Genomic DNA, 26,633 nt, shown 5'->3' with positions numbered 1-26,633 from the left:
GACGAAATTTCATGAAAATAACCCTGGGATTAAATCCCAAAATATAATGGGAACGAATGTACTATAGCTTGTAGCTAACGATCAGTCTTAAGAGACATTTTTCCAGATAATTCGACCAATTAGACATCTGATCACGTTGTGACATAGGAACACTAGATCTGAACGGGTATCCAGAGGCTCTTGCAATTTTTTGGGGAATGTACTAGAAAAGTTTTGGCGAACCACTTGAATATATGAATATAAGTAAATTTTCATTAGAATGAATGAATGAATTGCTCTACATATGCAAATATATATCCTATCCAATATTCCAACAATCCGATTGGCGGGTATTGTGTCGCTGTCTGCAGTTAAAAGACTTCTGAAACGACTGCCCGCAGCTTTGATCAAAATTCCAAATATTTCTCAATATTTATTTCTGAGTGAAAATAGATTTTCATCTTGTTAGACTGGCTCTTTGTTTTTTCCTTTTGCCGTTGGCAAGGCATCGAATATTTATGCGCTATTTTTAGACTGTAAATTCTGACGGATACACCAACACAAACACATATTCTATGAAAATTCTCTGAGTAAAAGAAGAAAGAAACCAAAACGCATAATTTTCACGATGAGCGAATGCAGGCAGTGAAAAATGAGAGCGGAAATGGGAGAGAGCGCGAGCGCAGACTCACACATGCGCACAGAGCTTTAGGAGGGAAATTCTAAGGGAAATTTTTCCCGATCGAGCAGCCGTTAGTTGTGAAAGCGCTTTTACGCTTAGATTTTTAATGGGAAATTTTGAGATGAGGAAAATTATTCAATACTGCGTTGGTGTGGGCCCCCCAAATCCGTATGTGTGTGTGTGTGTGCGCGTTGCCTTGCGTTGATTCTTGGGGTCGCTTTCTGGGCTAAGCGAGTCGGTCAGCATCAGTGTTCTCGGGGTTTCGACAGCGTATAGTGTGTTTGAAACGCTAAGGTTGGTCTCACGCCAGGATTTTGCACCACACAAAAGAATATTAACACCAATATATAATATATAATACAAATAAAATAACTGATCATTTATTGGTATTTTTTATGCAAAAATAACCAAAAGAAATAACCTGCAGTACAGTGAAAAGTGCATTGCATCGAAATGCATTCAAGCAAAGAAAATTTACAATTGCTTTTCCAAAGGAAAACCAATGTGCATATGTATATGTGTCAAATAATATCCGAACGAAAAAAATAAATGGTTAAATATAACAAGAACAAATGTTATAAAAATAGTTCGCAGAGTGACGCAAATTTAAACTGAACCAGCATAAACCCAAGTGATTAAAAGTCAATAAAAAGTAAACTCGCAACAAATTAAATTCCGCTGAGGATTTTCCATAAAATACAATCTTCAAATCTTCAGATTCTTTGATGAATTTCTCGGACATTTTAAAAATTCGCTTATAAGGAATTTTGTAACTAAATCTGACGGCACACCAATGCACACATCCATGATGTTTGTGTGTGTGTGTGTGTGTGTGTATTTTGCACACACATGTGGGGGAAAGCTCCTCTCAACTGTGGGACACATATACATATGCACACTACGCACAATTTTCTCACACACAGCAAGCATTTTCCGCTAGAAAAATTCTTTAAAATTAACTGCAGACAGACACCTGCCTGTCACAAACACACACGGACGCAATTTATTTTTAACTTTAGTGGAAACTTAGACGAAAAAGCTTTTCCTCTTCTCCACACTCATTCGCTCATTTTCCCCAAGCTTTTTCGTGATCTCAGCGAACGAACAGCCACGAAACGACGAAGGCAATCGAAATATTTTTGTATTTATCCTTGAGTTTGTTTTTGGGCTAAAGAGAGAGAGAGGGAGAGAGCTTCTTTGGAAATTATTAGAAATTGAGAAATCACAGATGTACAGCAGATACATAAATATATTCATGTATAGCTAACAGATACATATCGGTGTATATGTATATGTTTAACTAGTGGATAAATGTAGCTGCCACCCACACGGCATTCGAACAAATATTTTCTTGCCATTTATGAAGGCTTTTCTTGGTCTCGAAGGCCAACAAAAATTTGTCTGTACTTATGCATAGATGAAAATGAACTGATTTTAAATTGATTATTTATTCCTTTAAAAGCGAACGAATTAATATTTTTAGAAATATTTTTTCTTATATTTTAGTTGAGATATCATCCAATCAGAAACTAGCCCAAGACTTGGCTTACAATTTTACCAGAATCCACTCTTTTCTTTGATTTTTTCTGCCAGCATTTACCATTAATGATATCTCATATCTACTCCAAGTACTTTATAGTTTAAATACTACTTTTAACACCTTACAGCTACCAAAAAAGATTCTTCCATTATGTATGCACATATATCTTTTAGCACCTTTCAATGTTCTCCATAAATCTTTGCTACATTTTCAGAGCTCTTCTTCCCCATATTCCCAATATCTTTCACCCCAAATGTATCTATAGCCAAGTCATAAGTATCGAAAGACCTCCAAGAGAGCAGCCAACTACAACATAAATGACTTTGTCCCACTTCTGGCAGCAGGAACACAAATACACCTATACCCCCAACCCCCTCTAACACCCACACATCCGATGACCCCAAAGAATTGAAAACTTTTCAAATTGCAATCTCTTGGCATCTCCCTCTCCCTCTATATGTATTTACCATATCTATTTGTGTGTGTATTTCGAAATATTGGGTAGGGGTAAAACTCTAGAATTACATTTAGCACACAATGTCCAAAAAAGCATTGCCCATGGATGTGTTTTTTTCCGTCTGTCTGTGTCTGTGTATCCAGTCCACGGATATTTTTCACATGCAAAAGCATATAAAGTTTATTTTTAAACCTTCAGAATCGTGCAGCAAATAAATATATAGCACAGCGATAGCCACTGGCAAAGCCATAGCCATCGTCCGGGTATTCGAATTCAGAGTGGGCGTATGGAAAATGAGAAAAAATTACGTTAGAGCTTATAAATGCTCTCCGACAAACAAAATGTGTTTACATTTAAATTTTCAATTTATTTCCAAGATACATATACACCGAATGTATAATTAAACGTCTGTGGATATATAGTTTGATATGGATATACATACTTATGTATGTATGTAGAGGGAACGATCTCGAATGCGCCTGGAGTGCTTAGAGTAAACATTCCAAATATTCAATTGCATTTCAGGTGTGGAATGGGTGGTATGGGAAATGGGCTAGGTGTCAAGTGAAATATCACAGAAGTAATTATGTATACATATTTATATGTTCATATTCATATATTATAGGTATCTATGTCTATGTATGCACAACATAATTATTGTGAAAAACTTCTTCAATTAAAGAAAAACTAAGATAGAACAAAAGTTTTCAAAACGAAAATTTATGAATTTTGATCGCTAATTTGTTGCCTTTACAAAAAGCCAACCTTAAGCCATACAAAGAAATCTATGGCCGTTACTCTTCTTTCTTGTTATATTATCTCTGGATTAAACTGAACTGAGAGCAGTTTAGTTCTCATTCATGGTATGCAAATTAAAGTATTATTCAACCTAAAGACTGATGAAAAATATAAAAAGGAATGTGCTTATCAACTGACTATTAGGAGACTCTTCTTTAATGGTTTTAATCACCAATTCACCACAATCACCACATTACTAAAAATATATCATTATAAATTTGTGGAAAAAAAGCACTCTACCATTTAAGCACTCAAACTGGGGAATTAAAAATGGAAGCCATATCTAACTATAAACCTTTTATATCAAGTAAAACTAATCCATTTATTAGCTTTAAACAGCCATCAAATATATCTAACCGAAATTCCTTTTTTTGCAGTGCTTTTTCCAGTTTTCTTCCCTTCTAAGCCAATAACAAACAAAAAACACAAACACCATGGACGCCATCAAGAAGAAGATGCAAGCGATGAAGCTTGAGAAGGATAATGCCATTGACAAGGCAGATACCTGCGAGAATCAAGCGAAGGATGCCAACTCCCGCGCCGACAAACTCAATGAGGAAGTGCGCGATCTGGAGAAGAAGTTCGTCCAGGTTGAGGTCGATTTGGTCACCGCCAAGGAGCAGCTGGAGAAGGCCAACGCTGAGCTGGAGGAGAAGGAGAAACTGTTGACCTCCACCGAGTCTGAGGTTGCCACCCAGAACCGCAAGGTGCAACAGATTGAGGAGGATCTGGAAAAGTCTGAGGAACGCTCGACCACCGCTCAACAGAAGCTGCTGGAGGCCACACAGTCGGCCGATGAGAACAACCGTATGTGCAAGGTGTTGGAGAACCGCTCCCAGCAGGATGAGGAGCGCATGGACCAGCTGACCAACCAGCTGAAGGAGGCCCGCATGCTCGCTGAGGATGCCGACACCAAGTCCGATGAGGTTTCCCGCAAGCTGGCCTTCGTTGAAGATGAACTTGAGGTCGCTGAGGATCGTGTCCGCTCCGGCGAGGCCAAGATCATGGAGCTTGAGGAGGAGTTGAAGGTGTGTTTCGGCCCCCAAACTCTGGGACACTTCTCTGCCACTAACGAATTTGTTGCTCTCTTGTAGGTTGTCGGCAACTCCCTGAAATCTCTGGAAGTGTCCGAGGAGAAGGCCAACCAGCGCGTGGAGGAATTCAAGCGCGAGATGAAGACCCTGGCCATCAAGTTGAAGGAGGCCGAACAGCGCGCTGAGCACGCTGAGAAGCAAGTGAAGCGCCTGCAGAAGGAGGTCGACAGGCTAGAAGGTAGGTTTCCGCTCCACATTCCACGATATTTATCAATCAGATTCAGATATCTCGCAATGAGATGCTGTACGATACGATGGCTTCAACTAATGCTCGCATTGTATATATCACCAAACGGATTAATATCTGTTTCTCAATATTTATTAATAATAATTAATTAATACTCTGCTTACATTAATTGATGTAATATATATACCCCATAAATCCCATATCTCTCTCTCTCTCTCTATATATATATATTTGTATATAAATGAACAAAACAACAAAATGCCTTTTGCAGACCGTCTCTTCAATGAGAAGGAAAAGTACAAAGCAATCTGCGACGATTTGGACCAGACATTTGCCGAACTTACTGGATATTAAAAAGAAAAGAAAACGAAACACAGAACTCCCCACAGAACCCTTACCCATGCCCTCAAAAAAGATTACCACCCCCCCTACAGTTTACTATATCAATTATGTTCCCCCCTCCAGACAGAAATCAGTGTATTTATCCCACATTTTCTGTCACAGAATTACACTGTACATAATTTGTTTAGTCTCCCGCTATTCAACTTCCTACGACCTTAATCCAGTACACTGTAAAAATAAGTTCAGATCAATACCCAAATACCAGTTGCAGCGCTGTAGTTAATTATGCTTTCAACACACCAGGTGAATTTATCAATATGTACAAAATATTTGTTGCTGTGATGTGTATGCGTGATGGTTATACTGATGAGCAAAAGATTTTCCTTGTTTTTGTGTGGCATGAACACTTTGTCTTGTCCTGTCTTGCCTCTACTCTACTCCACCCGGACACAAAACGAGACTCTCAATCTGTCTCTCTCTCTCTTTATACACTCGTATCTCTGTGTCTCTTTCTCTCTCTCTATGTCAATCTGTAACTCATCAACTTCTAAAATTCCCAAAATCATTCTACTCCGATGCACAAATTGATTTTTCGCTTAGGTTTTCGCTCATTCTCTCATGCAATGTCTGCAATGATTGGATAGATATTAGATCATAGATACCCCGTAGAATACCCCCTATAGAATCCCCCTCATACCCTGTCTCCCAAGACCCCTTCCCACACAATGCTGCAAAAATAACCAAAGAAACCTTTCAAAAAACGCTTGCCAGAACAGCGCGCCACTAAAACTCACAAAAAGAAAATCAACCAATTGGAAGGTTTGATCCGTGTTCAATGTTCGATTTTAATGTTGCAAGCTCCACATTGAATACCAACTGATGATCTAACGCTCCACCTTTTATTTGTTGCAATTCACAGACGAGTTGGGCATCAACAAGGACAGGTACAAGTCTCTTGCCGACGAGATGGACTCCACATTCGCCGAGTTGGCTGGATACTAAGGAACCCCACCCGGGAGCCTGGCACCACAACGAGGAGAAACATCAACACCAACACCAATAACAACAACGGAGCAGAAACAAGAGGAGAAGGAACTCTACTAAAATTCAACGAATATCTCAAAATGATTTTGAAAACAACATCCAAACCAGATACCATCAGATACCAAGAACAACATCCATTGTGTATTAAATTCTTTATATAAATCTATATATTTCTTAATAAATAAATAACAACCACAACAAGATCAGCAAAATAAGCAACAACACCAGCATTGATAGTAGCAGAACCAAAGAGAAACAAAAAAACAAATTAATTTAGTTATTTTTTATTTTTTAAAACAATAAAATAATCAAAGGAGTCAGCAGTAGAAGAATCAACTTTTGAGCAGCAGACAGTAAAAGTTAGTTCCCACCCAGCGCATCCGAATATTTATTTTTTATTTTTAAAACAAATGTTTAAAAATATTAAGAGAAGAAAAAAGCAAACAGCGGACACACAATAAGCGAGAGAGAGAGAGATAGATGCTGTTGAGAATGAATTTTTGCTTAAAATTTGAATTTATATAATTAAACTACACAAACAAACAAAAAAATACCCAACAAAAAAGTATACAAAAAAATTTATAAAAAATTTGCTAAAAAAAAAAACAAAATTATATGTTTGATGTTTGCTTTTAATGAGAAAAAATTGATTTAATTTTCTTGAAATTGAACAGAAATAAGTTGTCAAAGTCGAAGTCTGCGCTGATTATGCAAAAGTTTTTTGGCTTTTTGGTAACCTTTTCTTTGTTTTTGGGAAAAGCCCCATTTGAAGTGGCGTCCAAAAAAAACCCAAAAACTCTTAAAGTGCGTCATCACTTGAGAGCAACAGCAAATGGGATCACCGATCCGATCACGGATCACACGAAAGAGACAAGCCACCAAACGGAGGCCTTCATTGCAACATCGTTAACATGCGCGCTAATTGTCAAAGTAATGAATAACGAAAGCTAAGATATGCATATGTACATATGTACATACATACATATACCGATCTACATATGATATCGTGTGTACTCATATCTTCAGGGTAAAATCTGTTTTCGAGAGATCTTTGATCGATGTGGGTTGCTGCTGCTGCTATGACCATCAATAATCCAGTTAACGCTGACTTGAAAATGGAGGTCTGTCGCATCTGTCTGTCTGTCTGTCAGCCAAATTGATTCACCTTTCATATTAATGTGGCTTTAATTCCCCCCCAGCTGTCGTTTCGTTTTTGCTCTCTGTAACGTGTTTCTCTTTCCTCGTATTTCTTTCTTTTTTTTTAGTGTTTTTTTCGCAGTTCCATAAAATAGTTATTAAAACTTTAAGTGGCGCATTAAATTGCACATTATAATGTCCAAGTCATGATTTATATAAGCTATATTATGCTGTGATTATGAGGTGTACGATCATGGATGAGAGTGGATATGAAAGGGGATTGAGATTGGGTAAATATGATAGAAACGTTCATGGTATGAGGATTATGAGGAGGATTATGAGGATTGGAAGTGGGGAATTCTTTCCATAATTTGCTATTTTTATACCCGGTACTCGAACAGTAAATAGGGTATATTGTATTTGTGCACAAAGTGAATGTATGTAACGCACAGAAGGAAACGTCTCCGACCCCATAAAGTATATATATTCTTGATCAGCATCAATAGCCGAGTCGATTGAGCCATGTCTGCCTGTCCGTCCGTCCGTCTTGTTGAGCACCTGGATCTCAGAGACCATAAAAGCTAGAGCCACTAAATTTTGCATCCATCCTTCTGTATGCTCACATTGTTACAAGTGTACTTCAAAAATGAGCCACGCACCCATCCGCCCCGCAAAAGGGCGAAAACCTCCCAAATCCCACAATTTTGAAGATAAAAGAAAACTAAAAACACCATTCCGTAGGGAATGACCATATCTATCAGCAATCACCAAATTGGGATCCAAATTGTGGGGTAGCCACAATGAGGAAATTAATTTGCAGTGGCTAAACCCACGCCGTCCCGCAGCTTATATTTGTTTTTTACACATTGTCTCATTCACACTCTGCTTCTGCCTGTGACACGTCTCTGCTTCTGCCGTCCTGACTCTGCAGAGTGTTGCTCTAGGGGAGGGTGGCGAGCTAAAGGAGGGTGTTGGCGTAAGTAGTGTTGTTGATGTAGATGACAGATGAAGAAAAAATGTAAAATTTGACAATTAACCGCTAAGGAGCAGATGTAGTACTGAGTGCCGGGTATAAAAGTTGTGACGCGTAAGAAGCGTCTCACACGTCCCTTCTCGTTTGAAACTGAGTTTGTCTATTCAAAGCTCAGACTAAAGTCGGAGCTGGTACTAATTAATTAAAAATAAAAGAATAAACATAATAGGAAAAGATTTTCCTGACCATTTTTACCTCTAAATGAATGTCATAATTATAATACAAATATATGCAAATATCAAATCTCATATTTCTCATAGATAGTGTAAATTTTAAACAGAATTTTATGTTCACAAAAATACGAAACATCTCCCGTATATCTCCCATTAAAATGCTGCCCACATCTAAATTTAAACCAAAATAATGAATACATTTTCATTTCCATTGATTGTCTCTCCACACAAGACCCACAATTATCTAAGTCTGAATGAAACCAATTTAATGGAGTGCAAATAGTGCCGGAGAGTCGCCAGTCCATGAGTATGTCAAAAAGCGGGCGTGTTGATGGCAAACAAAGCTACGGAACGACAGAAATAAACACTCTACAAACAGTCAGCCAGCCAGTCAGGCCAGGCCCAATGACTTACATTTGTAAAGAGCCCGAACTGAAGGAGAAAGTGAAATTTTTGCATTTCTCAGTGAGCAGCGTCGGCGAGCGGCTCTCCACAACAAGTCTGGGCCATTGCCATGGGCCATTGACAGCGACTCAGACGACCGGCTTTAGACCAAGCTGAGGTTCAGTTCAAACTGCGGTTCAGTCTTCATTCAGTCAGAAACGAAACAACAACGCAGGCGGCTTTAACCGCACGGAAAACGCATCGAAATCGAAAGTGCTTGTGGCCCGCGCGCGCGACTTGAATCGCCAAGTGCTCCGGAGGGGGAGGCATCATATAAACAGTGCGTGTCATCAGCCAGGCCATCATATGTCACCGGCTAGCAAACAGACAGCCATCCGGCTTCGGCTTCGGCTTGGAGCTGCTGTTTACCTGGTATTTTTATGCCTGCTGGCCCATGGGCCATCGTTTGCCTTATGTAATGGGAGCGATGGTGAAAATATGCAAAAATACGCGAATGAATCACTCACAGAGGTGGAGGCGGACGCAGACGCTCCCATTTGGTCGCAGTTTCTCGAAGATTATGTTTTGAGGTGTGTGTTTCCCCATAGGTTTGCCCTCAGATCACCCTGAGATTTGACTTCTTTCCGATAATCCTCACAGCCAAAGCAGCAGCCAGCGTGCGTCAAAGGATCTGCCGTATATGGGTGGCGGGGATATGGGCATGAGCATGTCCATGAATGGACCCCTCAACTATCATTCGTCGGCTTACAAGCGACCCGGAAACAACATTTACATCACACGCCGCATAGGCGAGGCTGTGGAGCTGGAGCCGCATTTGCGCAAGCCCGTGGAGAGTCAGAGTCCCATTGTGAATCCTCAGTTCCGGCCGATGACCAATCAAATGTTGCACCAACAGCAGCAGCAGCACATGCAACAGCAGCAGCAACAACAACAGCAGCGGCAGCAGCCAGGCTTCCTGCAGCAGCTCTTTGGCATTGGTGGCAGCTCCGGGGGAGGCAACTCCAATCCCAATCCTCCGCCACAGCAGCAGCATCTGCGGCCAGTGCCCCTGCAGCAGCAGCAACAGCAGCAGCAACAGCATCTGCAGGGCGGTGGCCAGCCGACAACATTCCGCGCTGTGTCCGAGAATGATCTGTATCTGCTGGGTGCCATCGAGAAGCTGGTCTATCGTGTTGGTAAGTCAAGCGAAAACTTTCCCTTTCAGCCATAAACCATGACTAAAATGCTTACAGATTACTTGGAGAGCCGCGTGCGCCGTTCAGAGCAGTTGATCTACTACCTGATGGCTGGCAACAATCAGAAGGAGGTGAAGGATCCCTGTCCCACGAACTTTACGCGCATCAGCGACAACTGCTACTACATCAACAGCCAGCAGCAGGTAAACTGGAAGACTGCCAATTCAGCCTGCAAGGCGCTCAACTCGCATCTGGCAGAGTTCGAGAAGGTCTCGGAGAACGAGGAGATCATGGCCTATTTGCTGAATCAGCCGACGCACAGGGGACGCGACTACTGGCTGGGTGGCCTCAACCCGGGTCTGCTGTGGATCTGGTCCAACTCGGCCAAGCCGGTGAATCCCAACACGAATCTCACATCGATAGCCATGGCACAGAAGAGCGAGAATGCCACGGCCGCCAATCTAGTGGAGAGCGCCGAGGAGCCATCGGAGGACAGCAGCAGCAGCGATGTGCTCAACAACACAGTGCAGATCGAGGGCAAGGGTCGGTGTCTGCGGCTGAGCTACAATGCTGGCAAGCACAGCTACGTGTACTATGGCCAGGAGTGCACTTCGAGGCACTATTACATCTGTGAGCACGAGGACAAGACGCTGGATAACAAGATCAAGAAGATATCCCGCGAACTGAAGCTCTTCGATGGAGCAAACGACTCACACAAGTGATAGGCACTGGCACTTCTAGTTAATTTTCTAGCCATATATAAACGTAAATTTCGAATGAATTTATTCTTGTGTTAAACGTTAAATATTTATAAATATTTATACACTTAAATAAAACATAGTTGATAGTGTTCAAAACGTGTTAAGGATACTTTGTTCTTGCGCAGCAAAGCTTGAATGGGTGAAGGGAAGCTCTAAAGAACCTAAAGGGAAACGCCCTGCGGCTGTGCCGCATTCGGTTCACAAAGCCAAAAAGCAAACATTAATTATACACAGAGCAACGACTGTGTTTGTGTTTCTGGATAGAGATCGTAACTTACGGCCACGCCTAGTCTGGATATAGATAGTCCTGCAGTATGTTCTGGAAAGCAATCTTAATCTTGCCACGATCGCGCCCATTCAGCTTCTGTATGTCCGGCAGCAGACTCATCAGGAACATGGCATCGGAATCGGTCTTGCAGTCGCACAAATCCACGCCGCCGCCGCCTCCATTCGCTACCGGTCCAGCCGAGTTGTTTGCCTCCAGGCGCAGCGACGGCGCCGCCTGATGATGGTTGTGCAGATGCCGCTGGCTCATATAGCCACTGCCACTGCTGCTGCTGGCCATTGTGCCCACCATGGGTGTGGCTCCTCCTGTGGCTAAATTCGATGGAGTTGGTAGTTCCATGTCCGAAGGTGCGACAGTCCCTGGAACAGCTCCTCCGCTGTGCGTTGTGGTGCTGACTAGATCCACGGGCTTGCTAAACGTTGGACGTACAAAGGAAATGTTCAAATGGGTCGTGGGCTGTGCAGGAAAATTGACTCCTGAAACTGGAGCAGCTGCAGCGGGCGTTGGCAACTCCTGCGAGCGTGGACGACTGCCACGCCCTTCGTCCTGGTAGGCGCGTATCTGGAGGCGATTATGATGCATTCGATTGGTGTTGTGGGGCTGTTGAGCGCCATAACGTCTGTGGGCCTCGGCCGCGGACGAGGAGGCCACCGCCGCCGCCGCCGCCACACTGGAAGTGGGTGCCATTTTATGCATCTCATGATCCTCGTGCTCGTCTTCGTCATGGTCTGGGGTCTCCTGGTCGAACTCATCGACCGGCTCCTCGCATTCGGACTTGATATCGTTGCTGTCCAGCTGGTTGTGGTACCGATTGCGTCCCTCCTCCTCCATGAGGTCCTCCAGCTCCGAATTATTTTGCTCATTCTCGTCAAAGTAGTCCAAATAGTTGTCCAGCGGCTGCGGCTGGGGACTCTGCAGTGACGAGGGTGTCGGCTGGTTGGTGTTGCTGCTGCTGGTGGTGGTGCCGATGGTCGTCACAGTGCGCTCTCTTTGCATGCGATTCGACAGGCTGGAGAGATGCGCCAGGGCGTCCTGCACCTGGGTGTCCAGCGATTTGGGCTGCTGATGCTTCTTGCGCAGATACGGATGCAGAAAGAACATACGATCGAAGTACGACCAGCAGGGCGGAACTTTCTCCTCCAGATAGTTGGTATACTCTCGCCGAAACGAAATGCGCAAATTTGTCCATTTGGCAAGACTGGCGCCGGGATTTTTCTCCAGCTTCAGGTCGACCTCCCTCCAAAAGTTCTCCACATACGGGCGGCAGAAGTAATACTTGTGCCTGGGATTGTAGATGGCCTCATCCCGTTGCACAACATCGATCAGTTTGAAGACTTCCTCCGTCAGCCAACGGGATGCACTGCAGCTGGCATTCGCACTATTCGACACGAACTGACTGTTGCCAAAGTCCCCCGTCATTTTGGTTTGGGATCCTGGGCGTGGTTGGACTACTCATCAATGGAATTAACTTCACTTGCCGTTTTCAGTTTTTGCTATCACTTTCGCAAAACATTTTTATTGTTTTTATTTATTTTTTTTTTTTTTTTGGTATTTAATCGCTACAGCGAATAGGATTACATGTGACTGTTCAAACTTAACACACTGAACGCCCGCATTTTAAATAGGAAAGCGCTTTGGCCAAATTGACAAAATAGAGCTGCTTGTAAATGTTTATTGTAGCCACGAATAAATTCGAATGGGCACCGTTTCATTCAGCTAAACTGCGTTACAAATCTTTAAGTTTCGTTAATTTCTTAGTTTGCACTTAAACACCCTTTGGTCAACGGAAGGTGAATCGGTCTCGGTCAGTGACATATTTACTCGATTTTAATATTCTGTTTAATATTGCCATCTAACTTAGACTCTCAACAGTGGAACTACAATTTTCTACGATTGTACAATACATTCGCCACAAGATTGGCCTACTCTTCATGACTTCTTTTATTGGATTGTTTACAAAAATAACGATTTAGCTGAAAGAGTTAGAAAAAACGAAATAAATAAACGCTACGTTTTTAGAATGTTTTGTTACGTTATTTGACAATTTGTTGCTAGCCACCCAGTAGTATGTTCCTTTGTGTACCCTGTTTCCATTTTTTATTATAAACATTTCGTTTCATGAAAAATGTTTGAGAACAATGTTGCTTAGTATTCGCAGCATGCTGTTCACTTTTTGCAGCATGCTGCTGGTCCATACAAATTATGTTGCCAACAGTAAAATGCGTAAGTGCTGATGGAATAAAAGTAAGGGGATGGAATAAAGACTCATTTTTGCGGGCTAAAATTTCCATGTTGCGAGAAACATTGGATAACCTATATTATTGAATATACCTTAAAATGGAATTTGATAGAGGCATGAAATTCATTAAATATACCATTAAATACCGATATGCCGTAAATATACAATGAATTTTACAATGAATCAATTTCGTAGTCAAAATATCCTGAAAAGTGGATGTATGTAACGCACAGAAGGAAACGTTTCCGTTCTTTATCTTTTTTCCGGTACCGATAACTTGGGAATGAGCCCCCGTTTCATCACTTTTTCTGGCCGAAACTCATTTTTCAAAAGTCGGAAAAGTAATATTTTTATAACTGGTATATGTACAAAGCAATAACACCAGTCCGTAATGTTACGTACCCAACAAATTAACAGTGCGCACCACTGTTAAGATAACAGCTGTTAAAGTCAGCTTTTTGCTACGATCAATAGAAAGCTATCGGCAAACTTATTTTTTTCCTGAAGTTTAAAGTGCAAAAAGTGCTGAATTGATCTATTTAAGTTAATCTTTTATAATGGGCCTTTGAAATGAAGAAATAGACCTCATAATATTTTTAATGGCTAGTTTTTTAACTAGTCCATATTTTTGACGAAAATTTGTCTTTGAATAGACTTACAAAGTGTTCAGTAGCCCCCGGAAGCATTAAACTGCATAGATATTGTGGAGTATTCAATTCTTAATCAAATTTATGTAATTTTTTTTTTTTTTTTTTTTTTCATCGTCTTTGCCGTCATCTTTATTTTTAGGTCACAACCGAAAAATTGCAAATTCACAGCTGTTTGCTGCGTGGAGGTGAGACTCAGAAAAGAGCAAAAGAGGGCAGTCAGTTGCGATGCCGACTAAAATGTCTGCCAACGAGGCACTAGGTACCATTTTTAACCTTGGTTTGACAAATCAGCAATATTGTGCAATTAGAGAGCAAGCTTACAAACAAACGGGTCAGAAGCAAGAGTGCCGACAGAGTCTACTTAAACATGCAGCTGCTCGAATCATACACACATATGTATGCCTACAAGAAGAGGTGGTCTTAAGTGCAGCGGAAAAGCCAGTTCCTTGCTTTTAACGGCAGATCTTATTTTAAGTTATGGATTTGATGGAAGCACTGGCCAATCGAACTATGTTGGATTCGAAGGAAATCGATTGGCAAAATACTATGTAGAAGTATTTTTTTGGAGGTTGGCAGGTCGATAGGTGAAGGGGCAAGTCGATCAGCGGTGCCGGTGAGAGAGAGAGGGGAGAATTGAAGAGAGGCTCGACTATAATGCGGGATTCACGAGCCAGCTCACCCACACCCTCAAAGAAATGCCATGCAATTCCCTTGAGCTTGGTTCAAGAGCAATAGAAGAGATGGGATCAGCTGCATTATGAGGGACTGCATAGACTCAGCTACGCTGAGCATGCAGTTAGTGGGAAAATAACCATCGCCAACGTTAGAGCGTATGTGTATGTGACCGTGGAGCACCGTGAGTGAGAAGAGTATGGGATCGTGGCCCTCACTCAACGTATTTTTTTGGTGATTCTAGAAATTGGGAACAGATCAGAAAAACAACAAGCCGACCAGCTGGACAAGCCATAGGAGTTTTTATCCGCAAATAGTGAGTCCATGCCAAAGGGAAAGAATCAAAGATTCATATTGTTAAACCCGTAGGGAAGAAATTGAACCGGCTGGCCTCCTGTATATGGGACAAATTCCCATTCCCCGGCCCGCGGAATCCAGGTCACAACCCTGCCCGAGGGTGGAGCCCTCCACGGCGCCACCTGTAGCACAGAAAGCGCAACCAGAAATTAAATAAATACATGCATACATAAATAATATATATATTAAATTTAATATTTAATACATATCCGTCCCCATATATATTTAAAACCATTTTCATGTAACCATTTATATGTAGTTTTTGTATTTATATTTACGTCTGTGTTGAAGAGATTATTGTCCGTTAGATGTAGAGTAAAGTCCGTTGTATTTTTTTTTTAATTATCGTTAGTTTTGGTATTTGTTCGAGATGTCCGAACAGTTGGTTTGTTGTGCGACCTGGGGGCCTGGGAAAAACCCAGCCCTGGGCCTTGCCACAATACCAAAACAGGTTCGTAGCAACTATAACCAAGAATATACGGATATACTTTTAATAGCGACTCTAGCCTATTTGCAACAACAGTAACGCCTTTGAGAAGCGACGATTCATCCAGCAATATACTGTGGGCTAATGAGGGTTCTATTAGATTAGTCAATTAGATTTTGTCGCCCCTTAAAGTTGGCATTTATGAAAGAGTCAAAAGACGCAATTATAAAGAAAATGCGGACTTAAAGAACAAGATAATGAGCTTACGGTCTTGTAAAATAATTTTGACAAATAGGAAAGGAATTCGGGACGAATCCTGCATCAGGAGGGCCGAATGTGGGATCCGACTGGGGTACTGTAGTGACAAAGAGCACCAGAAGCGGTCACTCCTATTAATCATCTGACTCTACCCTAATATATCGATAGCAGGAGTACTCAATTGCAACGTGAGAAAGAGTGACAACGGAAAGTCGCCAGAGTCTCGTACATAAACATCGTATAATCTGTTAAATTAAGCCAAGCCATCAAACGGAATAAACTACGTATAACTTTAAATAAATAAACCGTCAGTGTCCTTTCTTAAAAAGAGGGCTCTGCAATTTTTGGAGGCTGTCTCTAATCGTAGAGCAACCAAAAGTTGGCTGATTTGGAAGCACCAATAATGCCTTTAGTAGCCCCAAACTCTTCGCAGAGATCACTGGCATTGACTTCAAGTTAATTTAAAATCTTAGGACAATCTTGAAAATCTTAGGGCAGTCTTGTCTCTCAAGTCAGTTGCCTTTGAAAATGGTCAAATATCAAACATTTTGCTTTAATACTGCGGAATCTTTTATTGACCTGTATCCTTGGCTGCCGATGACTGCCACCGTTCACAAAATTCTTGTCCATTCAAAAGAAATAATTGAAAACACTGTTCTACCTGTGGGATATTTTGCAGAGGAGGGTGCGTATTCAGGAACACAATTTATAAGTCGGATCAACTTCACCACGCAAGGAAGATCAGCCGAAAAGAAAATTTCACGGACGTGTTGCACAGGTCTATGGATACCTCAGATACAATAACTTCATCTATTAACCTCGTCAGGCGTAAACGCCTGCAACAAAATAAGCCCCTACCAACTGAGGTTTTAAATCGTTTATCAAGCGAGTTTGATAGTTCAGGCAGAGTTGAACAGGATATTTTCGTTATTTATTCGATATTCGTTATTTTAATTACACGGCCCGAAGCGCCTACGAGAGACTCGCCGTTGTCGCCGATGGCTGCTTTGCAAACGAGCAGGCGATGATGTACGCCTTCATCATTTGAGGCTCTGAATGTGGCATCACTATCGCCATTGGGATATAGCCATCACGGGCTTATATATCCGCACGTATGGGGAAAATTTGGAGCAGGAGTTCCCAACCTAACCCAACCTCAAGAGATGACACAAATCCAGGATGTAGTACGACGCAAGTTGGCCCTGGACGGAATCCCATTCAGCCTGACGCACATAAATAGTGGAAGGCTGGAGGTGTTCGGACCATCCCTTCGTATAAATATTCTGGAGGTATTCCGGAAAATTAATAGAAATCATCCTAACATATTGTCAAACACGTTGGCCTCCATTCAAATTTTCAGCTGGGTGCTGAGCATGATGGTGACCTTGACGGACCCCAGGGACTAGCACCTAATCAACATTAGCATTTAAGTTAAGTTAGTTGTTTCTTCCTATTAACAATCTATTCCCGCCATTATCGAGAAAAAGGTCGGAAAGTCGTCATAAGCAAAGTGGCTGGAGTGCGACAGAGACAACAGCAGTGTTACAGCGAGTCGACAAGAATTTCACAAGAGAGACCGCAAGAAGACAAGGTAAAGCGCAGGCAGCGATAGGCGGCGACCAACCCATACACGAATACCTGTAGCTGTATTTTTATTCGAGGTGGCTAAGCATTGAATCTACGTCACAAACTGATGGCGCCGACATGTCAGGAAATGTCCCGGAAAATGCTAAACCAACGCTCGTTTGTGCCTCTATGGTTTTCTTTTTCTAATAAATATCAGTCTTTCTATTTTTGGTGTTCGTTTGGCAAACAACTCTTTTTTGAGTTTGTGGCCGGACCCTTGAGGATTGGAAAAAATAAATATACCAATACGAATATTCAGAGAAAGACAAAAACTATCGAATTTCGCGCTGGCTGGTTTGGTGTTTGCTATTTATTGTAGTTAACTATTTTATAATTTATATATTTATATTTTTGATTAAGTGTTTGTGGAATATGCTGCATATGCTAGTAGGACTAAAAGACTTGCTTTGCATTTTGAGTGAGTGTTTAGAGTGAGTGAGCTGCATATTCGAATAGGACTAAGAGACTTTCATAAGCATATCCACTCGTGAGTGTTTGTGAAGTAGGACTAAGAGACCTGCAGTACTTAGAAGTAGAAATCTGTTTGTGCGGCAGCCTCTTTCCCCCCTTTTCGGGGATTGTGTGAGTAGAGCGTGTGCGTGAAGTGTGAATACATATACATACATTCACATACATATTTAAGCGCTGATTTTTTATTCATTATTCATTTACCATATCATTGGGTGATACTTTCAAAAATATTGCAGGTTAATATTATAATTTACTATGTCGTCCGCTCATAAAAAAGGCAACGGAAAAACCGGAGCTTCAGGCGCTTCTTTTACGCACAGTTGCTCTACATCGTTTGAAATTGGCACTGGCACTTCAGCCAAACTAATTTTTTTGGCCCTCTAAAATTATCCTATTGAGATCTAGTCTTTAACTTGCCTATTTTCTGTAAATTCATACTTGGCACACAGATCTGCATTGAATGGGGTTAATAATGAGTTTTCAGATAAGTTTAATGTTGGAATTGCATTCGGTTTTAGTCGAAGGCTTCCCAGCCGCAAAATGCCTTTCGCAAACACGTGAACATTTTTTTACAATCCTTATTTCTACATTACAAGCCTCAATCCATTTTTTAAATAAAAATGGATCTTTTGGAAATGAAAATAGCCTCATAGGGAAATCGGACGAACTATTTTTTAACCACAAAGACAGGAAGATTTCTCCTCGACTTCCTTTATTAGACGGGGGGCGAGGCCAAAATGGCATTAAAGGAGCTGTAGTAAACGTCCCTATTTCGATAGACAATTGCGCGAAAGATCTTCCGCGAGCTTTCCATGAAGCCCAGGTTGTTCAGCTCCACCTGAAACGTAGACAGTGTTTTAATCGTGATTTCATGGCTGAAACCATTAGACCTCTAAAAGTTTTTGAAGCCCTTCGTCACTTAATTACCACAGATCTTTATTAAAAGCAAGATGTTGTAGTCAACGAGCAATGGATGTCAAGTTTAACATCCGATGTTGTTCAATTTATATCATCTCAGGCAGACGCGGCCTTATTAGAAGAGATGCAGAATATAGACAGATATATAATGTAGACCCCGTGCCAGCCCATCCTGACGAGGATTTGGAAGCTGAACAGCTCAACCCCGGAGGTCAAGAAACTCTTCTTCAAAATAACATGGTGCTGAAACGAGGTGGCCAGAATTGCTTGTTTTGCTCAAGAAAACCGTAGATAGGCAGACAATTGCGAAGAAGAGGCAATAGGTTTAGTACACGACGAAAAAGCTCGTCTTATCAGGGCAGATCTTGTTACTTGCGCTAGGTATTTTGATTATAGGTATCGAGAGATTTTGAAAGTGATGAAGAGTCCAGAGGGCATTTTCGGAGAAAACTTCGTAATCAAATTCTATTGGCGTGTTGAATTTCAACAAAGAGGTTCCCCCCACATACACGGCATGTTTTGGCTGAGAGGTGCCCCAACAGTGGACTTAAATAGCACTAAGTCCATTTCAAAAGTTGTAGCCTTCATTAATAAACACATTACAGTAGATTTTACAGACTCAGAATTATCTCCGTATGTTGAATACCAAAAGCATCAGAACACTAAAAGGTCATGTCTTAAGGCAGCCAATAAAAGTGAAAAAGAAGTGTGTAGATTCGGTATTCCATACCCTCCAATGCCCCAAACGGAGATATTAAGTCCACTGCCGGAGGAAACTTTAAGAAAATTGAGCCTCAATTACGAGGAGTACAAATATGCTTTATGTTCTGCTTTAAAGAAACCAAAAATTTTTCTAAAGAGGTCCTTTGCTGAGATTTGCATCAATGCTTATAATAAACACATACTTTCAATGCAAAGGGCCGATATGGATATCCAATACATTTTGGACCCTTATGCGTGCTGTAGCTATATTATTAATTATATAAATAAATCCCAAAGGGGTATTTCAAAGCTTATGCGTTTGGCGGTAAGCGAAATTCAAGGGGGTAGTTATCCGATCTGATAAAAGCTACAGCACTGAGATATCTGCAGTCTACTGCAGACAGCCTGGGATTAACTTCCCAATTTCTACTAAGCAGAGCCGACGACAAAGGTAGGCCTGTAATAAATAACCACCCTCAGCGTGTGCTCCACCTCTGAATCCTCCTCCCCGAGTGTACTTCTACCTCGGAATCCCCACCAGAGCGTGCTCCACCTCTGACTCTCCTCCCCGAGTGTACTTCTACCTCGGAATCCTCGCCAGAAGTGGACTCCCAGCTCGGAGTGGGCTCCACCTCTGTTACTCGTCTCCACGGAGTGTGTATAAACTCCGCACCAATATTTTCCTCGGAGTGTGTTTAACCTCCGCAACAATCTTCTCCTCGGAGTATAACCTCCGCTACAATCTTCTCCTCGGAGCGTGTTCAACCTCCACAACAAATCTTCCCCTTGGAGCGTGTCTAACACCTCCACATCACCATCTCCGCTCAGAGCGGGCTCTAAACTCCGCACCCACGGAGCAGCTGCCTCCAACCGAAGGAAGACAACCGCCCGGCCCACCAAAGTGTCGCACTCTGGTTACTCTGTAAATTTAAGAACCAATAAAAGCAATACTTCTTTTACCGCCTAATCCTCGCCTAATTATTGATCTTAAGGAAACCTCTATTTAAGCTACCACATCCAGAAACCAATAAATTTCTGTGAACCCGGCGCGGCGAGCATACCCCGGCCGAAGCGACGTCACAAGCCGTATATTGTTGTCTAGGCATTGCATTGTCCGGAACTAGCAACAAAAGTGTTCAAATAAATGCTTTCCCTCCAGAGCAACGAGTTCGAATGCTCAAACCCACAAGCATCCTTCAAAATATGAATCAGGATTCCACTGACATATTCGTCAAAGGATTGCTGGAGCGGTATGAACAAAGACCAGTTATTCTAGAGGGCCTGTGTTTAGCCGGTTTTGCAGCAAATTATAAATTTTCCAAAAGCCGGAAAAGAGCTGGCCAAAATGACGATGAAGAGGAAGAAGAAAATGAGGCCCTAGTAGATGTTTTTATCCCTCTCCGCGATGATAGTGGTGTAGTGGTTTTATGAGGGAACGTAGCAAGCCCTCTATTATTAAATATTTTAAGTTTAATATAAACACAGATAGGCAGAATTATTTTAGAGCATTAGTAATGCTGTTTTTTCCGTGGAGAGATGAAGAGTTAGAGCTTATAGGCAAAAATTGCGAGGATGTTTACAGGGACCATCAGGAACTAGTTAGGTCGAACTTCCAGAAGTTCAATGCACTAGCAGACTTAGAAGACGTGCTTAGGAGGGCCATGGAGGCCGAAGCCAATAGGGTGGAAAATGTAGACGAAGAGGCAGTTGATCAGGAAATCGTTTAGGGTGCTAGCGATTCCTGAAATATGTTCGCAAATAAATGTTCTGAACTTGAATGTCCAGCCAACGGATCCAGATAGAAGTATTCGACTAGTTCAGCATCCTCCGATTGTTTCCCTTTCATGTTTAGGCAATTTAATTCGATCGCTTAATTTGAAGCAAAAAAATTTCCTCACACATGTTTTTCATAATGTGAGGAATAAGTAAATTTTTTATGAATTTGTAGGTTGCGGCGCAGGCGTCGGCAAGAGTAGAACAATATCTACCATATTTCAGACCATTTCCTGGGAGTTTAATCGTAGGCCAGGATCTAACCCAAATACTGTTAAAGTAATTCTGTGTGCTCCCACAGGAAAAGCTGCATTTGGTATTGGAGGGTCCACACTTCACTCAATGTTTTCATTGCCTCTAAATCAATCCAATCATGCTTTTAAACAGTTGGGTCCAGATTTATTAAATACCTTGCGTTCAAGATTTATTGATCTTAAAATTCTAATAATTGACGAAATTTCTATGGTCGGTGAAAAAATGTTCTCATATTTGGATATGCGCCTAAAGCAAATTTTTTCAAGGTACGATAGTCCTTTTGGCGGCATTTCTGTTATCGTGTTCGGCGATCTAAGGCAGTTATGTCCAGTAGGTGATCGGTGGATATTCAAATCCTCATCAGGAGCGCTTAATCCATACAGTGCTATTGTTGGCTCTAGTCTCTGGGATAACTTCAAGTTTTTCGAACTTACAGAGATTATGCGACAGCGAGATGACCAACCTTTTGCAATCGCACTAAATAACATGGCATCGGCCGAAATGACGTCTGAAGATATTCAGTTGCTTAGAAATAGGATAGTTGACGGCAGTCAAGCACCAAGAGATGCGATCCACTTATTTTATAGCAATAACGAGACAGATAGGTACAATAGGGAGAAGCTATCATCTATTATGACTGCGGAACATACTTCAATAGCCTTAGACTGCATCAAAGCCGAACATCTTAGCTCAGAGATTAAAAGTAGATATCTTGAGGCTGTCAAGAGTTTTAAGACTTCATGTACACAAGGTTTGTGTACTTCATTGGTTCTCAAAACCACGGCTAAGTATATGATGACAGTCAATGTAGATACATCAGATGGCCTTGTTAACGGAGCCACTGGTGTTTTAATGCAGATAGATCTCAACTCATCCAATACTCCCCAACTTCTTTGGATACATTTTCTCGAGGAAAGCGTAGCAAACGTAGCAAAGTTGTCGTCCACACTTCCTCCAATATGAAAAGAGAAGCATTGTATGTAGCTTGCAGTAGGGCCACCAGTGCGAATGGACTTTATATCGTTGGGCCTTTCATTCCCCCGAGGCCCAAGCAGAATTGTCTTGTCGCGAGAGAGATGGAGAACTTACGTTCCACTAAGTTACTTCACACCCACTTCGATTGTTTACTCAATCCGTCCGAGTTGAATATTTTCTTCCATAATACGGAAAACTTGCACTGCCATTTTAGCGATGTCTGTTCTGATGAGCTAATGCTCAAATCTTCAATTTTGTGCTTCGTTGAGGCTTCCACTTACTCAAATGAAGCTTATAATATTCCTGGCTATTCCACAGCAGTGCGGTTAGATTGCCAGTCCGTAGCCAGCGGAGCTAGACCGAAAAGAGGCATTCTAATATTTGTTAGGAATGAACTTTTAGCTCATTTTAGTATGGTCGAAACTAATCGATTTTATGCTGTTTCCGGAAACATTGCATCTCCAGTGTTTGAGTATGCCTTGTTTAAGTACAAATCTGTCGGACTTATTGTTATTTATAAAACCCCAAGCTATCCGTTGTCGAAGTTTAAGCAAGAATTTGAGGACTTAGTTCAGCGTAATCAGTTTTTAGGTAGCAATTCTTTAGTGTTAGGAGATTTTAATTTATGTCTGCATTCAATTTCAGGTTGCTGTAGGGAAATTTATGAATTCCTTTCAGAAAGGAATTTTAGGTCATTGTTAGGTTTGGACTCGTCCACTACCAATTGCGATACGCATATTGACTGGGTGTTTTCGAACATTTCCGATAGCAGGGCCACCGCGCGCACCTATGAGACTACCTATAGTTATCATAGTGGAATTTTAGTGAATATTAGAGAGGCAGAAGTGTAGAGTTAGGCAGTGTATATATTCAAAATGTTGTATATGTATTATTAATTATAATTACTTTTTACTTTTATTCTGTAGTTTTAATTGTTCTTTATATGCACATATTTTATTTATTTTTATCAGTTTTATTTTCTTTTTTACAATTTATTGTTTGTAATTTTCGCGCAGTTAGTAGTTTTATGTATATATGTAGGTATAGTTTTTAAGAAGGATTGGAATCCTGTTTTTTTTTTGGGGAACATGGAGCTTAAATGTGCTTATGAAAGCAGCTCAAGTCGACTCGTAGGTCCCCAAGATCATATTTTGGCTAGAGTGACCTCATTGCATTGCGATGGCCTCCCCGTGGTGTTCCCTGGGTACCAATTTAATATATGTAATTTAATGTATGTATTAAATTGGTAGCTAATTCGAGCGGCGCTTACGTATAAATTATATAGTATACTTTAAACTCCTAAATTATAAGCTCACGTATAAACTGACTGAGTACCGGGTATAAGAGTTGTGACGCGGCTTAAGACGCGTCTCACAACGTTCCTCCTCGTTTTTCATTATGGATTCGCCAAAGAATAAGCGACTGTGCAAAGGACTTGACGGCTTGGCATCGACCGATGTCCCGGCACCGACCAATATCACGGCCCCGACCAATATCACAGCACCGATCAATGTGCCGGCATCGACCGATGGACCGGCTTCGACCGATGGACCGGCTTCGACCGATGGACCGGCTTCGACCGATGGACCGGCTTCGACCGATGGACCGACTCCGACCAATGTGCCGGCTCCGAGCAATGTCTCGGCATCGACCGCTGGCCCGGCACCGATCAATGTCCCGGCACCGAATTCGCCTTTGACCGCAACTGAAGCTCCTGTCCATCCAGCGGTTCTACGTATAAACGAATTTGGTTATGATGATTATGATCGTCCCAACAATGACCTTCTCTTGGATGTCAATTTGGAGGTGCACTCGATCGAACCCTACGAATCGGCCGATGAGGAGGACCAAAAAGAGAACGAGAGCGAAAGTGAGGACCAAAACGAGATCGAGATGGAATTCTACGAATCGGCCGATGAGGAGGACCAAAGTGAGGACCAAAACGAGATCGAGATGGAACTCTACGAATCGGCCGATGAGGAGGACCAAAGTGAGGACCAAAACGAGATCGAGATGGAATTCTACGAATCGGCCGATGAGGAGGACCAAAGTGAGGACCAAAACGAGATCGAGATGGAATTCTACGGAGGACCAAAACGAGAGCGAGGGCGAGGCCGAGGACTAGTCCTGGGTTCATGAAGTTGACTGGCTTTTTGTACTGGAAGAGTACATTCTCAATATCCTAGCCATCATCTTCCAATAAGACAGCAGCACCTTTGCTCACAGTATAACGAATGGCCATTCAAAAGGGAATTTCAGCAACACGGCCGCCGCATCCCACCGCCCACCGGTCAAAGCTGCTTTCTCCGTGGCCACCAACAACAGCGCCAACGGAAAATAGCAAACATTCCTCGATCCACAAACTAGATATAACAAACCCATTTGATATAATGCTATAATAAACACTTTACAATTTAAAACAAAACATTCATTTTGACTAAAAACTAAACCAACGCACTGGTCCATCGACAATCGACAACTCTTTCCCATCTCGAGTTGTGTGGTTTTAATATGCTTCGATTGCGGCTAGTGGCTTTTATTTTTTATTCATATGTCATTTACCATATCATTGGGTGATACTTTCAAAAATATTGCAGATTAATATTATAATTTACTATGTCGTCCGCTAATAAAAAAGGCAACAGAAAAACCGGTAGGAGATGCATTATTTCTTCCTGTCTTTGTTGTTATAAAAACAGTTCGTCCGATTTCCCTATGAGGCTATTTTCATTTCCAAAAGATCCATTTTTATTTAAAAAATGGATTGAGGCTTGTAATGTAGAAAGAAGGATTGTAAAAAAATGTTCACGTGTTTGCGAAAGGCATTTTGCGGCTGGGAAGCCTTTGACTAAACCGAATGCAATTCCAACATTAAACTTATCTGAAACTTCATTATTAACCCCATTCAACGCAGATCTGTGTGCCAAGTATGAATTTACAGAAAATACGCAAGTTAAGAACTAGATATCAATAGGACAATTTTAGAGGGCCAAAAAAATTAGTTTGGCGGAAGTGCCAGTGCCAATTTCAAACGATGTAGAGCGCCTGAAGCTTCATTTCAAAATAATGAATCGGTTTATATTGAGTTTTGTGAGAACTGCTTAAAAAAGAGAAAAACGAGGCATATTATAGGAAAAAATATTATGAGATATTGGCTGATCAACGAAAAAGGGAGGTAGGCTTTTACAAGTCGAAGCAGTTTGTGGTCTTAAAAAGAGTTTTTTCTCGCAAGAACAGGCGTCTCGGAATTAGAAGCCTAACTAAAAGTCAAGTATTATTCCTATAATTGCCAAGCTGTCTCTTCTTTCTGCGGAGGCAAAAACTATACTATATGGTTAGTGGCAATTATTTTTAATACGGCTAATTTTATTGTGTGAAAAAAAAGGGCTATCACAAGCAGAGACTGATAGGAACCAGCAACCAGAGATTGAAGGCCAAGGACAGGTAACATGTTGGCAGGAGGCAGCCGTTATTATTCAAGAAAGACAAGAAGCAGGAGGACATACGACAAGTCGACAAGTGGCCGATGTTGTGCATCGGGCGTATCCAAAAGCGAAAATTAGAAAGAATAGAAAATATAGTAAACGCACATATTACACAACAGCAGCAATTGGCGAATACTATCAGTCGGTCGAGGCGGAGACGCAACCAAAGGTATAGGGCCAGAGAGCAGACCCAGAATACGGCACAATAAATAGAAAGACGAACAGACGCGCAGACTAGACTTGAGGAGCAAGCGACCGATACTGAGCGTCGGTCCACACGAAGACAGGACTTAGATTATAGAAATAGAGAGCAGGCTCAAAACACAGTTGAGCACATAGTTAGACGGACGGACGCTCAGAATAGACTTCAGGAGCAGAGGACAAACACAGAAAGGCGACAGCGCATACGAAGAAATGATGAACGGAGACGATTGATAGAAAGAGAGCAGGATAGAGTTCGCAGGGCCCAAGAAAGGAGGTTAATAGATCGTAGGTATATCTTGCGAGTTGTGCTAATCAATATTTTGACTTTATAATTGGCTGCCTGTTTTCCAATTTCAGGGGCAAATGGCGTTCGTCGTTTGTTGTGACTCTAGTCCGGTCACAGAGTTAAGGTAATGTGCAATAATAAGCAGAAATAGCTACCAATTTTAATTGATTATTTCTTATTTTTTTAAGAGCACAGTTACTATTTTTATTATTACTTACTATTACTATACTATTGATGCTGTT

At 41.6% G+C, this 26,633-nt stretch overlaps 3 protein-coding genes and 1 long non-coding RNA gene across 5 annotated transcripts in view; 3 read left to right on the top strand and 1 right to left on the bottom strand.

Moving 5' to 3' along the window:
* Nucleotides 1–820: 820 nt before the first annotated feature.
* Nucleotides 821–6,323, top strand: LOC117896387 (tropomyosin-2). 2 transcript variants are annotated; one of them, XM_034804693.1, is made up of 4 exons: nt 821–955; nt 3,834–4,484; nt 4,551–4,728; nt 5,009–5,105. In XM_034804693.1, the coding sequence occupies exons 2-4, from the start codon at nt 3,891–3,893 to the stop codon at nt 5,089–5,091; spliced, it is 855 nt and encodes a 284-aa protein (XP_034660584.1). In that variant the 5' UTR covers nt 821–955; nt 3,834–3,890; the 3' UTR covers nt 5,092–5,105. The 2 variants fall into 2 exon arrangements, with proteins under 2 accessions (XP_034660584.1, XP_034660583.1); XM_034804692.1 differs by lacking the exon at nt 5,009–5,105 and adding an exon at nt 5,999–6,323 and having other exon boundaries at nt 822–955.
* LOC117896388 overlaps nt 3,567–26,633 on the top strand; it is a 34,678-nt gene continuing 11,611 nt past the window's right edge. The window contains exons 1-3 of the long non-coding RNA XR_004649027.1: nt 3,567–3,578; nt 15,029–15,111; nt 20,486–20,489. This is a non-coding gene — a long non-coding RNA (uncharacterized LOC117896388). The remainder of the gene's footprint in view (nt 3,579–15,028; nt 15,112–20,485; nt 20,490–26,633) is intronic.
* LOC117896385 lies at nt 8,700–10,865 on the top strand. Its single transcript, XM_034804690.1, has 3 exons — nt 8,700–9,440; nt 9,511–10,046; nt 10,104–10,865. The coding sequence occupies exons 1-3, from the start codon at nt 9,217–9,219 to the stop codon at nt 10,766–10,768; spliced, it is 1,425 nt and encodes a 474-aa protein (XP_034660581.1). The 5' UTR covers nt 8,700–9,216; the 3' UTR covers nt 10,769–10,865.
* On the bottom strand, nt 10,813–12,629 carry LOC117896386. Its single transcript, XM_034804691.1, has one exon. The coding sequence runs from the start codon at nt 12,510–12,512 to the stop codon at nt 11,094–11,096; it is 1,419 nt and encodes a 472-aa protein (XP_034660582.1). The 5' UTR covers nt 12,513–12,629; the 3' UTR covers nt 10,813–11,093.

This window comes from Drosophila subobscura, chromosome O (genome assembly GCF_008121235.1).
Source record: "Drosophila subobscura isolate 14011-0131.10 chromosome O, UCBerk_Dsub_1.0, whole genome shotgun sequence".
Taxonomy (NCBI): domain Eukaryota; kingdom Metazoa; phylum Arthropoda; class Insecta; order Diptera; family Drosophilidae; genus Drosophila; species Drosophila subobscura.
This window is presented reverse-complemented; position numbering and strand designations above follow the sequence as displayed.